This window comes from Salvelinus namaycush, unplaced genomic scaffold (assembly GCF_016432855.1).
Source record: "Salvelinus namaycush isolate Seneca unplaced genomic scaffold, SaNama_1.0 Scaffold244, whole genome shotgun sequence".
Classification (NCBI taxonomy): domain Eukaryota; kingdom Metazoa; phylum Chordata; class Actinopteri; order Salmoniformes; family Salmonidae; genus Salvelinus; species Salvelinus namaycush.
The window spans coordinates 145,108-160,379 of record NW_024059275.1 but is presented as its reverse complement, the minus strand read 5'-3'; the positions used below and the strand labels follow the sequence as shown (position 1 = coordinate 160,379).

General features: G+C 49.8%; 1 protein-coding gene across 1 annotated transcript; it reads right to left on the bottom strand.

Moving 5' to 3' along the window:
* Positions 1-1,576: 1,576 nt before the first annotated feature.
* On the bottom strand, positions 1,577-11,258 carry LOC120038940 (lysyl oxidase homolog 3B-like). Its single transcript, XM_038984482.1, has 6 exons — positions 9,343-11,258; positions 8,492-8,735; positions 3,886-4,001; positions 3,502-3,638; positions 3,068-3,179; positions 1,577-2,891 (listed from the first exon to the last, which is right to left on the bottom strand). The coding sequence occupies exons 1-6, from the start codon at positions 9,566-9,568 to the stop codon at positions 2,818-2,820; spliced, it is 909 nt and encodes a 302-aa protein (XP_038840410.1). The 5' UTR covers positions 9,569-11,258; the 3' UTR covers positions 1,577-2,817.
* Between the last annotated feature and the right edge of the window lie 4,014 nt (positions 11,259-15,272).

Below are 15,272 nucleotides of genomic sequence, written 5' to 3'. Positions count from 1 at the left end.
ACCTGATGAATATTCCCTATCTGTTTAATGTGTAATAACCTAATGAATATTCCCTATCTGTTTAATGTGTAATAACCTAATAATTATTCTTTATCCGTTTAATGTGTAATAACCTAATGAATATTCCTTATCTCAGTCTAGCATAATCATCCCTTAGCACCTGGAAACACTGGGCAATAAATACATTTACAAAATATTATTCACTTTCTGGTGTGTTCTGTATGTGTTACAAGCAAATCCAAACTACACATATATTCATATATAAAATAAAAATAAAATATAAACGCAACATGCAACAATTTCAAAGATTAAAATAAATAAATTATGCCCTTATCTAGGGATTTGAAATGACTGGGAATACATCAGCACATTGCTCGCCCACATAACGCCATACACGCTGGCTGCCATCTGCTCGGTACAGCTGTCTGCCATCTGCTCGGTACAGCTGTCTGCCATCTGCTCGGTACAGCTGTCTGCCATCTGCTCGGTACACGCTGTCTGCCATCTGCTCGGTACAGCTGTCTGCCATCTGCTCGGTACAGCTGTCTGCCATCTGCTCGGTACAGCTGTCTGCCATCTGCTCGGTACAGCTGTCTGCCATCTGCTCGGTACAGCTGTCTGCCATCTGCTCGGTACAGCTGTCTGCCATCTGCTCGGTACAGCTGTCTGCCATCTGCTCGGTACAGCTGAAACCAGGATTCACCTGTGAAGAACACACTTTACCATCTACTGCATCTTGCCTATGCCGTTCGGCCATCAATATTTTTATGTACATATTCGTATTCATTCCTTTACACTTGTGTGTATAAGGTAGTAGTTGTGGAATTGTTAGATTAGATTGCTTGTTTGATATTACCGCACGGTCGGAACTAGAAGCACAAGCATTTCGCTACACTCGCATTAACATCTGCTAACCATGTGTATGTGACAAATACAATTGGATTTGATTTGATAGTGGCCATCGAAGGTGAGCATTTGAACACTGAAATCAGTTACGACGCTGAACTGCAGTCAGGTCAAGACCCTGGTGAGGATGATGGGCACGCAGATGAGCTTCCCTGAGACAGTGTCTGACAGTTTGTGCAGAAATTCTTTGGTTGTGCAAACCCACAGTTTCATCAGCTGTCCGGGTGGGCTGGTCTCAGATGATCCTGCAGGTGAAGAAGCCAGATGTGGAGGTTCTGGGCTGGCGTGGTTACACATGGTCTACGGTTGTGAAACTGGTTAGACGTACTGATAAATTCTCTAAAACGTTGGAGGCGGCTTATGGTAGAGAATTCTCTGATAACAGCTCTGGTGGACATTCCTGAAGTCAGCATGCCAATTGCACACTCCCTCACAACTTAAAACAGCTGCGGCATTGTGTTGTGTGATAAACGGCACCTTTTAGAGTGGCCTTTTATTGTAACCAGCACAAGGTGCACCTGTGTAATGATCATGCTGTTTAATCAGCTTCTTGATATGCCACACCTGTCAGGTAGATGGATTATCTTGGCCAAAGGAGAAATTCTCACTAACAGGGATGTAAACAAATTTGTGCACAACATTTTAGAGAAATAAGCATTTTGTACGTATGGAACATTTATGGGATCTTTTATTTCAGCTCATGAAACATGGGACCAACACTTTACACATTGCGTTTACCCTAGGGTCCGGAGTACTACAGGTTTTCTGATGATTAATTGCACCCACCTGGTAGTCCCAGGTCTAAATCAGTCCCTGATTAAAGGGGAAGAATGAAAAAAGCAGTGGAACTGGCTTCAAGGTCCAGATTTGAATTTGAGGATTTTAGAATATATTTTATCTAAACAGATCTTCACGTGTGAACTATGACAACTACATGGTGATGCAACAACGTTGGATGGTTCCCTGTGATACCTCAGGTCATTATGAAGATGTCTTGTAGCAGAAATAAGGACTAGCGTCTTCTCCTGAGGTGTATTCATTAGTGCACAGCGTAGCGAAACAACTGAAAACGTTTTGCAACGAAACCAAAGAGCTTATATTGGACAAATGTAGGTAAGTCCTTCCACCTGTTTCGTTTGCTTCTGTTTGGTTCCTAGTGAATACACCTCTGGATCACCTTTCAAGACTACAGACTGGACAACAACAACAACAACAAAATACAACTTTAACAAAACGTGAATGAAAAGGTTGCACGTCAGACATCAATCAGTCAAACATGAATTAAGACTAGTTATGATATCATATGACTTGTTCTTCTGTGACAAAATGTAGCATAATATACTCACATTTGAACAAAAAAATAAATCTAAAATAAGTTTGTTAAAAAAAATCTTAGAGCACTAAGTATTCAAGTATAATAACACTGACACTGACATACACCAACACATTCACTGTATGACAAAATGTAACATACACCAACACATGATTCACCGTATAACATGGCTCCTTCTGTCAAGGCCTGGATTCAATCTGATCAGCGGTAGAGCGAGCTTGACATTTTAAAGGTCATTTGAAGCCGACATACGGAGCGTTTACCGTGAATGCGGTCTCTGCGGGAAACATTGCCTTTGAAAAGGTGCCTTAGTCGACAAAATGCGTTCAGATTGAATCCTGGTCTAAGATCACTGCTGACTGCTGCCCTGTGGGAATGTTGCTTGTGATTCAATGATGTTGGTTGTGATTGGTTGGTTGGTTTGGGATTTGATAATGAATTGGGTTTCTGGTTGGTAGATAGGTGATGGAGGGTTTTGTGATTGGTTGTCCCATTGTTGAACATGGTTAGACGCATCAGCCCCCCCCCTTTTTGTTTGTACATGGGGGTCTGATGAGATTGGTGTGTTGCTAGGCAGATTATGAGATCTGGTTGTTGAGCTGTCCCGGGTATTTCTCAAACTTCCTCTCTGCCTCCTCACTGAAGGCATCACCTGTAGGGGCAACCGATAGTCAGAGACAGAAAGCAGTGGAAGAGTCTGGAACAAACTAGGGGTATGTCTGAAAATGACACCATATTCCCTACGTAGGACCCTATTCAGACTGGAGAGCATTAAATAAAACCTGTTAGTTAACTCAAATAACAAATCTCGGGGGTACAGCTTCTCACCCATATGGCAGTTGTGAAGCCAGATCCGGTGGCCGTCGTACTTGCAGTTGCATTTCATGGCGTTATTGGTGAAGTCACTCTCCGCCACTTCAAAGTTTGGATTGATTACAATCTGAAAGGATTTGAACGTTAAACACAAAGAGGTAAATGATATGGAGTTGACGTTAAAATAATTCTGTCACTCCATAGTCTGCAGTTGGTCTGGAGGTTCCGACCCCTAAGGGCGCTCGGTTTTCAAAGGGTTCATGATAAAGCAACGGGGAAAGAATAAAAGCAGACAGAACAAGAAGAATTTCACACTGTTTGACAACTCAAATTTGTAGTTTGCCAAATATATTTCAAAACTTCATGCAGTTACACATTTTGGAAGTTACATGTCTGATTCGGGGGCTTCCCCGGGATTTTTTAACAGCCTCTTAAAAATGGTAGTCCACCTGTAGGATGTAGTTTCCTGGTTTGATGTCGGTGATGTCGATCCACTGGCAGTCGATGTCATGGCGATACAGGTCCCAACACCCCACGGTGATGCCCTGCTCTCCGAAGTTAGCACACTCATACCTCTTAGAGATACCTGGAGATCACAGTTTACAACAATTAGACTTTTAACCAAAAATACTATATCCTCCAAAACCAGATACAAAATGTTTCACTTGGATTTGGATAAGATATCACTAATCTTAACACCCAAATAAAGGCCATATTTGATTGGCTGGCCATCTAGTAAAGTCTGTTTTGATTGGATGGCACGCCAATAGACTCTGTTCTGATTGAATGGACTTCCAGTAGACTGTTCTGATTGGTTTGCCTCCCAGACTCACCCTCGTGACACTCTGTGTCCTCCAGACAGAAGGAAGCCTTGTGTCCCTCAGCCACCTTGGTCCCATTGGATGACAACAGGTCGTAGTGGGTGAAGATGTCCATACTGTGGTAGTGCCTGCATGGGGAGTGCAACAATAGTGAAGAATTATTCAAAACTATCATACCAGTCATATCTGTCATACCTGTTATATCTGTCGTACCTGTTATATCTGTCGTACCTGTCATACCTGTCATAACTGTCATATCTGTCATACCTGTCATATCTGTCATACCTGTCATATCTGGCATATCTGGCATATCTGTCAAATCTGTCATACCTGTCATACCTGTCAAATCTGTCATACCTGTCGTATCTGTCATATCTGGTTTAATTTTCATTATTTTATTATTACCCACCCTTCCTGGTCCAGTCTGATAACTTCATTACCTAACCTTACTGGTCCAGTCTGCTAACTTCATTACGCACCCTTACTGGTCCAGTCTGCTAACTTCATTACCCACCCTTACTGGTCCAGTCTGCTAACTTCATTACCCACCCTTACTGGTCCTGTCTGATAACTTCATTACCCACCCTTACTGGTCCAGTCTGATAACTTCATTACCCACCCTTACTGGTCCAGTCTGATAACTTCATTACCCACCCTTACTGGTCCAGTCTGATAACTTTATTAACCACCCTTACTGGTCCAGTCTGATAACTTCATTACCCACCCTTACTGGTCCAGCCTGCTAACTTCATTACCCACCCTTACTGGTCCAGTCTGATAACTTCATTACCCACCCTTACTGGTCCAGTCTGATAACTTCATTACCCACCCTTACTGGTCCAGTCTGATAACTTCATTACCCACCCTTACTGGTCCAGTCTGATAACTACATTACCCACCATTACTGGTCCAGTCTGATAACTTCATGACCCACCCTTACTGGTCCAGTCTGATAACTACATTACCCACCCTTACTGGTCCAGTCTGATAACTACATTACCCACCCTTACTGGTCCAGTCTGATAACTTCATTACCCACCCTTACTGGTCCAGTCTGATAACTTCATTACCCACCCTTACTGGTCCAGTCTGCTAACTTCATTACCCACCCTTACTGGTCCAGTCTGATAACTTCATTACCCACCCTTACTGGTCCAGTCTGATACCTTCATTACCCACCCTTACTGGTCCAGTCTGATAACTTCATTACCCACCCTTACTGGTCCAGTCTGCTAACTTCATTACCCACCCTTACTGGTCCAGTCTGCTAACTTCATTACCCACCCTTACTGGTCCAGTCTGATAACTTCATTACCCACCCTTACTGGTCCAGTCTGCTAACTTCATTACCCACCCTTACTGGTCCAGTCTGATAACTTCATTACCCACCCTTACTGGTCCAGTCTGATAACTTCATTACCCACCCTTACTGGTCCAGTCTGATAACTTCATTACCCACCCTTACTGGTCAAGTCTGATAACTTCATTACCCACCCTTACTGGTCCAGTCTGCTAACTTCATTACCCACCCTTACTGGTCCAGTCTTATAACTTCCTTACCCACCCTTACTGGTCCAGTCTGCTAACTTCATTACCCACCCTTACTGGTCCAGTCTGCTAACTTCATTACCCACCCTTACTGGTCCAGTCTGATAACTTCATTACCCACCCTTACTGGTCCAGTCTGCTAACTTCATTACCCACCCTTACTGGTCCAGTCTGATAACTTCATTACCCACCCTTACTGGTCCAGTCTGATAACTTCATTACCCACCCTTACTGGTCCTGTCTGATAACTTCATTACCCACCCTTACTGGTCCAGTCTGATAACTTCATTACCCACCCTTACTGGTCCAGTCTGATAACTTCATTACCCACCCTTACTGGTCCAGTCTGATAACTTTATTAACCACCCTTACTGGTCCAGTCTGATAACTTCATTACCCACCCTTACTGGTCCAGCCTGCTAACTTCATTACCCACCCTTACTGGTCCAGTCTGATAACTTCATTACCCACCCTTACTGGTCCAGTCTGATAACTTCATTACCCACCCTTACTGGTCCAGTCTGATAACTTCATTACCCACCCTTACTGGTCCAGTCTGATAACTACATTACCCACCATTACTGGTCCAGTCTGATAACTTCATGACCCACCCTTACTGGTCCAGTCTGATAACTACATTACCCACCCTTACTGGTCCAGTCTGATAACTTCATTACCCACCCTTACTGGTCCAGTCTGATAACTTCATTACCCACCCTTACTGGTCCAGTCTGCTAACTTCATTACCCACCCTTACTGGTCCAGTCTGATAACTTCATTACCCACCCTTACTGGTCCAGTCTGATACCTTCATTACCCACCCTTACTGGTCCAGTCTGATAACTTCATTACCCACCCTTACTGGTCCAGTCTGCTAACTTCATTACCCACCCTTACTGGTCCAGTCTGCTAACTTCATTACCCACCCTTACTGGTCCAGTCTGATAACTTCATTACCCACCCTTACTGGTCCAGTCTGCTAACTTCATTACCCACCCTTACTGGTCCAGTCTGATAACTTCATTACCCACCCTTACTGGTCCAGTCTGATAACTTCATTACCCACCCTTACTGGTCCAGTCTGATAACTTCATTACCCACCCTTACTGGTCAAGTCTGATAACTTCATTACCCACCCTTACTGGTCCAGTCTGCTAACTTCATTACCCACCCTTACTGGTCCAGTCTTATAACTTCCTTACCCACCCTTACTGGTCCAGTCTGCTAACTTCATTACCCACCCTTACTGGTCCAGTCTGCTAACTTCATTACCCACCCTTACTGGTCCAGTCTGATAACTTCATTACCCACCCTTACTGGTCCAGTCTGCTAACTTCATTACCCACCCTTACTGGTCCAGTCTGATAACTTCATTACCCACCCTTACTGGTCCAGTCTGATAACTTCATTACCCACCCTTACTGGTCCAGTCTGATAACTTCATTAACCACCCTTACTGGTCCAGTCTGATACCTTCATTACCCACCCTTACTGGTCCAGTCTGATAACTTCATTACCCACCCTTACTGGTCAAGTCTGCTAACTTCATTACCCACCCTTACTGGTCCAGTCTGCTAACTTCATTACCCACCCTTACTGGTCCAGTCTGATAACTTCATTACCCACCCTTACTGGTCCAGTCTGCTAACTTCATTACCCACCCTTACTGGTCCAGTCTGCTAACTTCATTACCCACCCTTACTGGTCCAGTCTGCTAACTTCATTACCCACCCTTACTGGTCCAGTCTGATAACTTCATTACCCACCCTTACTGGTCCAGTCTGCTAATTTAATTGTAAAGGTGTGAATGGGTTACTTATTTAGTTTGGCTTGATTATTATTATTGTTTTAATTATTATTATTTATGCCATAAGAACCAAAATATGCTGCTTAAGAGATTTAATATACAATGCTGCCACTTACTGTTATGCTACAACCCTGTATTTATAGTGCAGGGCGGGGGAAACCGGGGAGGGAGGGCTGGTTGGCTAGGGAGTAGGGGGTTGGGGAAACCGGGGAGGGAGGGCTGGGGGCTAGGGAGGAGGGGGGCTGGGGAAACCGGGGAGGGAGGGCTGGGGGCTAGGGAGTAGGGGGGCTGGGGAAACCGGGGAGGGAGGGCTGGTTGGCTAGGGAGTAGGGGGGCTGGGGAAACCGGGGAGGGAGGGCTGGTTGGCTAGGGAGTAGGGGGGCTGGGGAAACCGGGGAGGGAGGGCTGGGGGCTAGGGAGGAGGGGGGCTGGGGAAACCGGGGAGGGAGGGCTGGGGGCTAGGGAGGAGGGGGGCTGGGGAAACCGGGGAGGGAGGGCTGGGGGCTAGGGAGTAGGGGGGCTGGGGAAACCGGGGAGGGAGGGCTGGGGGCTAGGGAGTAGGGGGGCTGGGGAAACCGGGGAGGGAGGGCTGGGGGCTAGGGAGGAGGGGGTTGGGGAAGGGGGGCCAGGGAAGGGGGAACGGTTTACAGAGAGGGTCTTCTGGGAGACTCTTTCCAATACAACCCAAACATTGCAGAGTTATGTGAATCCTTTCAAGCACACCCTTCTCATTAACCTGGGGTGAGTTACTCACCATTTTCGATGAACAGCTAAGGTTTTATATGTAAGGTTTTATAAATAAAGAGCAAAATTATTGATTATTATTATATTATTATTTGTGCCCTCGTCCTATAAGAGCTCTTTGTCACTTCCCACGAGACGGGTTATGACAAAAACCTCACACTCATTCTTATGTTTAATAAATGTATCGTATAGTGTGCGTGTGGCAGGCTAACAATGATGGCAAAAAAACAACATTTGAAAATGCGCTGACCCTGGTGCTAGAGGGGGTACAGCTGACCCTGGTGCTAGAGGGGGTACAGCTGACCCTGGTGCTAGAGGGGGTACAGCTGACCCTGGTGCTAGAGGGGGTACAGCTGACCCTGGTGCTAGAGGGGGTACAGCTGACCCTGGTGCTAGAGGGGGTACAGCTGACCCTGGTGCTAGAGGGGGTACAGCTGGAGGTTGAATAGTTGAAGGGGTACGGGACTATAAAACGTTTGGGAACCACTGCTCTGTGATGACTAGGTTGCCAATAGTTACCCGTGACAGGCGTGCCAGACCCAGGAGTGGCGTCCAGCCTTGGGCCTGAAGTCGGCCCGTCCGATGTTGTGGATCTGAGAGGAGAACCGCAGCAGGCGGCGGTGTCCGTAGGGCCAGTTAGCACTAGCGGCAGACTTAGACAGACAATTCTCCTCCGCTGCGCAGTACAACATGTGGAGCGGGCGGTCCTCAATGTACACGGACTGCTGGACCAGGGGAGCATTCAGGACCAGGTCAGACGCCGCTGGGAGGAGAGAGGAGAGGAGGAGATAGGAAGAGGAGAGGAGGAGGGGGAGGAGAGGAGGAAGAGGAGGAGAGGAGACGAGGGATGAAGAGGAGATAGGAGGAGAGGAGAGGTGGAGGAGATAGGAAGAGGAGAGGAGGAGGGGGAGGAGAGGAGGAAGAGGAGGAGAGGAGACGAGGGATGAAGAGGAGATAGGAGGAGAGGAGAGGAGGAGGGGGAGGAGAGGAGACGAGGGATGAAGAGGAGATAGGAGGAGAGGAGAGGTGGAGGAGATAGGAAGAGGAGAGGAGGAGGGGGAGGAGAGGAGGAAGAGGAGGAGAGGAGACGAGGGATGAAGAGGAGATAGGAGAGGAGAGGTGGAGGAGAAGAGAGAAGAAGAGGGTAGTAATATTAAAACCATCAACATGTAGTTTCCATACCCAGCTCAGTTTTAGTGTCGGTTGATTACAATGTTTAATAACAAACCAATACTTTATCATACTGGTTGAGCATTCTGGTTATCTAGAATCATAGGGTTTATTCATGTTTATGATTCTGTTACTGTGTTACTAATGCTTATGATTGCGTCATAACACTGTTACTACCATTTATAAACAGTGTAACTCACTCTCTGAGCAGATGACGCCAGCAGAGAACTTAGCAGCAGTCTTCTGACAGCTGACGGTTCTGTGATGCTGACAGTGGCTCAGAGACATCTCGCTCCCTGTACACTTCACTCCACTCATCACCATCTCTGTGACATTACTACTGTCCCAGTACCATGTTTCCTTAGAGATGGGGCGGGGTGGGTGGGGGGGGGCAGGATAAAAAAAAAACACACAGAGCCCAGACATTAAGAGGTTATGATTGACAAAGTGCTTTTCCAGTATCTCAAAAGCGCATTACACACTTAGAAAAAAAGAATTCCAAAAGGGTTCTTTAGGTGTCCCCATGGAAGAACCCTTCAAATTACCATTTTTTGGGGGGTTCCAGTTAGAACCCTTTGACTTGAACGTAGAACCCTCTGTGAAAAGGGTTCTATCTGCAACCGAAATAGATTCATCAATGTGTTCACCCGTGGCAACAGCCAAAGAGCCCTTTTTATGTTCTACATCAAGGATGGGCAACTTTTGTCCCCTTTTTTGCCCCATCCAACACACCTGACTCCAATAATCAACTAATTATGATCTTCAGTTTAGAATGTAATTAGTTTAATCATCTGTGTTTTGCTAGGGATGGGAAAAACTGTGACAAAACTCTGCCCCCCCCCCAAGGACTGGAGTTGCCCATCCCCGTTCTAGATAGAACCTTTTTTCTTCTTCTTGTGTAATGGGGAAACTCACCTCTTCCTCATCCAACTCATCCACCACCAATGTGTAGCACCCACCTGACTGATGCAACTCATTTGTGCCAGAATGCTCACCACACATCAGCTAGCATGTTGGAGAGGTGAGGAGTGATATACAGTATGTCAATTAGGTTAGCATTCATGCTAATTTATGGCAAATAAATACATTTAAATTTGAGCATGATCAACAATTTATAAGCGACTCATGAAATCTCATCATTCTGCCTCTGAAAAGCAGCTTGCTCAGCCTCTGACTAAAAGACACCTTACAGCTATGATAAGGCAGTACAGTAGAATACCTTAACTCAGAGAGTTATAACTCAAGCCTCTGACTAAAAGACACCTTACAGCTATGATAAGGCAGTACAGTAGAATACCTTAACTCAGAGAGTTATAACTCAGAGAGTTATTGACTTTCTACTCTGTGCTTTTAAAGAAAAGAGAAACCTGCACGCTGCTCTTGCTGGAAGCATAGCTTGAATAAAGAGCGGTGTGCCGGTTTCTCTTCTATAAAAAGCAGTGTGCCGGTTTCTCTTTACTTGGACGGTATTACCTTTCAACAAGATAACTCAGATGTGAGTCTCTGTCAGGTAAGACAACCACATATCCCTGTATGGTGATAAGGGAGTAGAATACTTTGGCTCGTAGGAACAAGCCGTGGTATTTACTTTTCTTCTTCATCCCAGTGTTTACTCACAGTGATGGCATGCATGGAGTATCCCAGGCCTAGCTGTCTGCAGACAACCATGGCCTCTTTAGTGGTCCAGCCTGCAGAGCACACTGTGCCCCACCGTGCCCCCACCTGAACCTCCACACGGCCCTCATAGTACGTCCTGCCTCCGACGATACGCACCTGTAACGGGGCCCTAAGGGAAGTCAGTGATAGTCCACTTTCTGTGCATTTCCACTGGGGATTTACGTCTCAGACTTATCCCCTAGGACACGTCAATCAGATGGCACCTCATGTCCTGTCTGTAGTCTATCTGTGCTTCCTCTAGTCCAGTGTTTCCCAACCCTGGTCTTCCAGTACCCCAAACAGCCCAACTCCGGTCCTCCAGTACCCCTAGCAGTACGCATTTTCATTGTAACCCCGGACAAGCACACCTGATTCAACTTGTCAAGCAATCATCAAGCCTTCAATGAGTTGAAGGGGGTGTGTTTGTCCAGGACTACAACAAACATGTACTGTTGGGGGTAATGGAAGACCAGGGTGTTGGGGGGTACTGGAGGACCGGAGTTGGGGGGTACTGGAAGACCAGGGTGTTGGGGGTACTGGAAGACCAGGGTGTTGGGGGGTAATGGAGGACCAGGGTGTTGGGGGTACTGGAAGACCAGGGTGTTGGGGGGTAATGGAGGACCAGGGTGTTGGGGGTAATGGAGGACCAGGGTGTTGGGGGGTAATGGAGGACCAGGGTGTTGGGGGGTACTGGAGGACCGGAGTTGGGGGTACTGGAGGACAGGGTTTGGGGGTAATGGAGGACCAGGTGTTGGGGGTAATGGAGGACCAGGTGTTGGGGGGAATGGAGACCAGGGTGTTGGGGGTACTGGAAGACCAGGTGTTGGGGTACTGGAGGACAGGTGTTGGGGGTAATGAGGACCAGGTGGTTGGGGGGTACTGGAGACCAGGGTGTTGGGGTTACTGGAGGACCAGGGTGTTGGGGGTACTGGAGGACCAGGGTGTTGGGGGTCTGGAGGACCAGGGTGTTGGGAGTAATGGAGGACCTGGTGTTGGGGGTAATGAGGACCAGGGTGTTGGGGGTACTGGAGGACTAGGGTGTTGGGGTGTACTGGGGACCAGGGTGTTGGGTGTACTGGAGGACCAGGGTGTTGGGGGGTACTGGAGGACAAGGGTGTTGGGGGTAATGGAGGACCAGGGTGTTGGGGGTAATGGAGGACCAGGGTGTTGGGGGTAATGGAGGACCAGGGTGTTGGGGGGTAATGGAGGACCAGGGTGTTGGGGGTAATGGAGGACCAGGGTGTTGGGGGTAATGGAGGACCAGTGTGTTGGGGGGTAATGGAGGACCAGGGTGTTGGGGGGTACTGGAGGACCAGGGTGTTGGGGGTAATGGAGGACCAGGGTGTTGGGGGTAATGGAGGACCAGGTGTTGGGGGGTAATGGAGGACCAGGTGTTTGGGGGTAATGGGACCAGGTGTTGGGGGTAATGGAGGACCAGGGTGTTGGGGGTAATGGAGGACCAGGGTGTTGGGGGTAATGGATGACCAGTGTGTTTGGGGGTAATGGAGGACCAGGGTGTTGGGGGGTAATGGAGGACCAGGGTGTTGGGGGGTAATGGAGGACCAGGGTGTTGGGGGTAATGGAGACCGGGTGTTGGGGGGTAATGGAGGACCAGGGTGTGGGGGGTAATGGAGGACCAGGGTGTTGGGGTAATGGGGACCAGGGTGTTGGGAGTATGGAGGACCAGGGTGTTGGGGGTACTGGAGGACCAGGGTGTTGGGGTATGAGGACCAGGGTGTTGGGGTAATGGAGGACAGGGTTTGGGGGTACTGAGGACCAGGTGTTTGGGGGTATGAGGACCAGGGTGTTGGGGGGGTACTGGAGGACCAGGGTGTTGGGGGTAATGAAGGACCAGGGTGTTGGGGTACTGGAGGACCAGGGTGTTGGGGGGGTACTGAGGACCAGGTGTTGGGGGTAATGAAGGACCAGGTGTTGGGGGGTACTGGAGGACCAGGGTGTTGGGGGGTAATGAAGGACCAGGGTGTTGGGGTACTGGAGGACCAGGGTGTTGGGGGTACTGGAGGACCAGGGTGTTGGGGGGTACTGGAGGACCAGGGTGTTGGGGGTAATGGAAGACCAGGGTGTTGGGGTACTGGAGGACCAGGTTGTTGGGGGGTACTGGAGGACCAGGGTGTTGGGGGTACTGGAGGACCAGGGTGTTGGGGGTAATGGAAGACCAGGGTGTTGGGAGTAATGGAGGACCATGGTGTTGGGGGTAATGGAGGACCAGGGTGTTGGGGGTAATGGAGGACCAGGGTTGTTGGGGGTAATGGAGACCAGGGTGTTGGGGGGTACTGGAGGACAAGGGTGTTGGGGGTACTGGAGGACCAGGGTGTTGGGGGTAATGGAGGACCAGGGTGTTGGGGTACTGGGGACAAGGGTGTTGGGGGTACTGGAGACAGGTGTTGGGGGTACTGGAGGACCAGGTGTTGGAGGGTACTGGATGACCAGGGTGTTGGAGGGTACTGGAAGACCAGGGTGTTGGGGGGTACTGGAGCACCAGGGTGTTGAGGGTACTGGAAGACCAGGGTGTTGGGGGTACTGGAGCACCAGGGTGTTGGAGGGTACTGGAGGACAAGGGTGTTGGGGGGTACTGGAGGACAAGGGTGTTGGGGGGTACTGGAGGACAAGGGTGTTGGGGGTACTGGAGGACAAGGGTGTTGGGGGTAATGGAAGACCAGGGTGTTGGGGGGTACTGGAGGACCGGAGTTGGGGGTACTGGAAGACCAGGGTGTTGGGGGGTAATGGAAGACCAGGGTGTTGGGGGGTAATGGAAGACCAGGGTGTTGGGTGTACTGGAGGACAAGGGTGTTGGGGGGTACTGGAGGACAAGGGTGTTGGGGGTAATGGAAGACCAGGGTGTTGGGGGGTACTGGAGGACCAGGGTGTTGGGGGTACTGGAAGACCGGAGTTGGGGGTACTGGAAGACCAGGGTGTTGGGGGTAATGGAGGACCAGGGTGTTGGGGGTACTGGAGGACAAGGGTGTTGGGGGGTACTGGAGGACCAGGGTGTTGGAGGGTACTGGAAGACCAGGGTGTTGGAGGGTACTGGAAGACCAGGGTGTTGGGGGGTACTGGAGCACCAGGGTGTTGGAGGGTAATGGAAGACCAGGGTGTTGGGGGGTACTGGAGCACCAGGGTGTTGGAGGGTACTGGAGGACAAGGGTGTTGGGGGGTACTGGAGGACAAGGGTGTTGGGGTAATGGAAGACCAGGGTGTTGGGGGGTACTGGAGGACCAGGGTGTTGGGGGTACTGGAAGACCGGAGTTGGGGGGTACTGGAAGACCAGGGTGTTGGGGGTAATGGAAGACCAGGGTGTTGGGGGGTACTGGAGGACCGGAGTTGGGGGGTACTGGAGGACCAGGGTGTTGGGGGTAATGGAGGACCAGGGGGTTGGGGGGTAATGGAGGACCAGGGTGTTGGGGGTACTGGAAGACCAGGGTGTTGGGGGGTAATGGAGGACCAGGGTGTTGGCGGGTACTGGAGGACAAGGGTGTTGGGGGTAATGGAGGACCAGGGTGTTGGGGGGTACTGGAAGACCAGGGTGTTGGGGGTACTGGAGGACCAGGGTGTTGGGGGGTACTGGAGGACCAGGGTGTTGGGGGGTACTGGAGGACCAGGGTGTTGGGGGTACTGGAGGACAAGGGTGTTGGGGGTAATGGAGGACCAGGGTGTTGGGGGGTACTGGAGGACCAGGGTGTTGGGAGTAATGGAGGACCATGGTGTTGGGGGTAATGGAGGACCAGGGTGTTGGGGGTACTGGAGGACTAGGGTGTTGGGGTGTACTGGAGGACCAGGGTGTTGGGTGTACTGGAGGACCAGGGTGTTGGGGGGTACTGGAGGACAAGGGTGTTGGGGGTAATGGAGGACCAGGGTGTTGGGGTAATGGAGGCCAGGGTGTTGGGGGTAATGGAGGACCAGGGTGTTGGGGGGTAATGGAGGACCAGGGTGTTGGGGGGTAATGGAGGACAGGGTGTTGGGGTAATGGAGGACCAGTGTGTTGGGGGGTAATGGAGGACCAGGGTGTTGGGGGTAATGGAGGACCAGGGTGTTGGGGGTAATGGAGGACCAGGGCATTGGAGGGTAATGGAGGACCAGGGTGTTGGGAGTAATGGAGGACCAGGGAGTTGGGGGGGTACTGGAGGACCAGGGTGTTGGGGGGTAATGAAGGACCAGGGTGTTGGGGTACTGGAGGACCAGGGTGTTGGGGGTACTGGAGGACCAGGGTGTTTGGGGGTACTGGAGGACCAGGGTGTTGGGGTAATGGAAGACCAGGGTGTTGGGTGTACTGAGGACCAGGTTGTTGGGGGGTACTGGAGGACCAGGGTTAGTTGGGGGTGGTAATGAAGGACCAGGGTGGTTTTGGGTGGGGGGTAAATGGGGGGGTCTGGCCTGGGTGTTTGGGGGGAAAAACTCATGCGAGCGACCAGAGGTGGTGTTGGGGGAGGTATTGGGAAGGACCAAACAACATCTA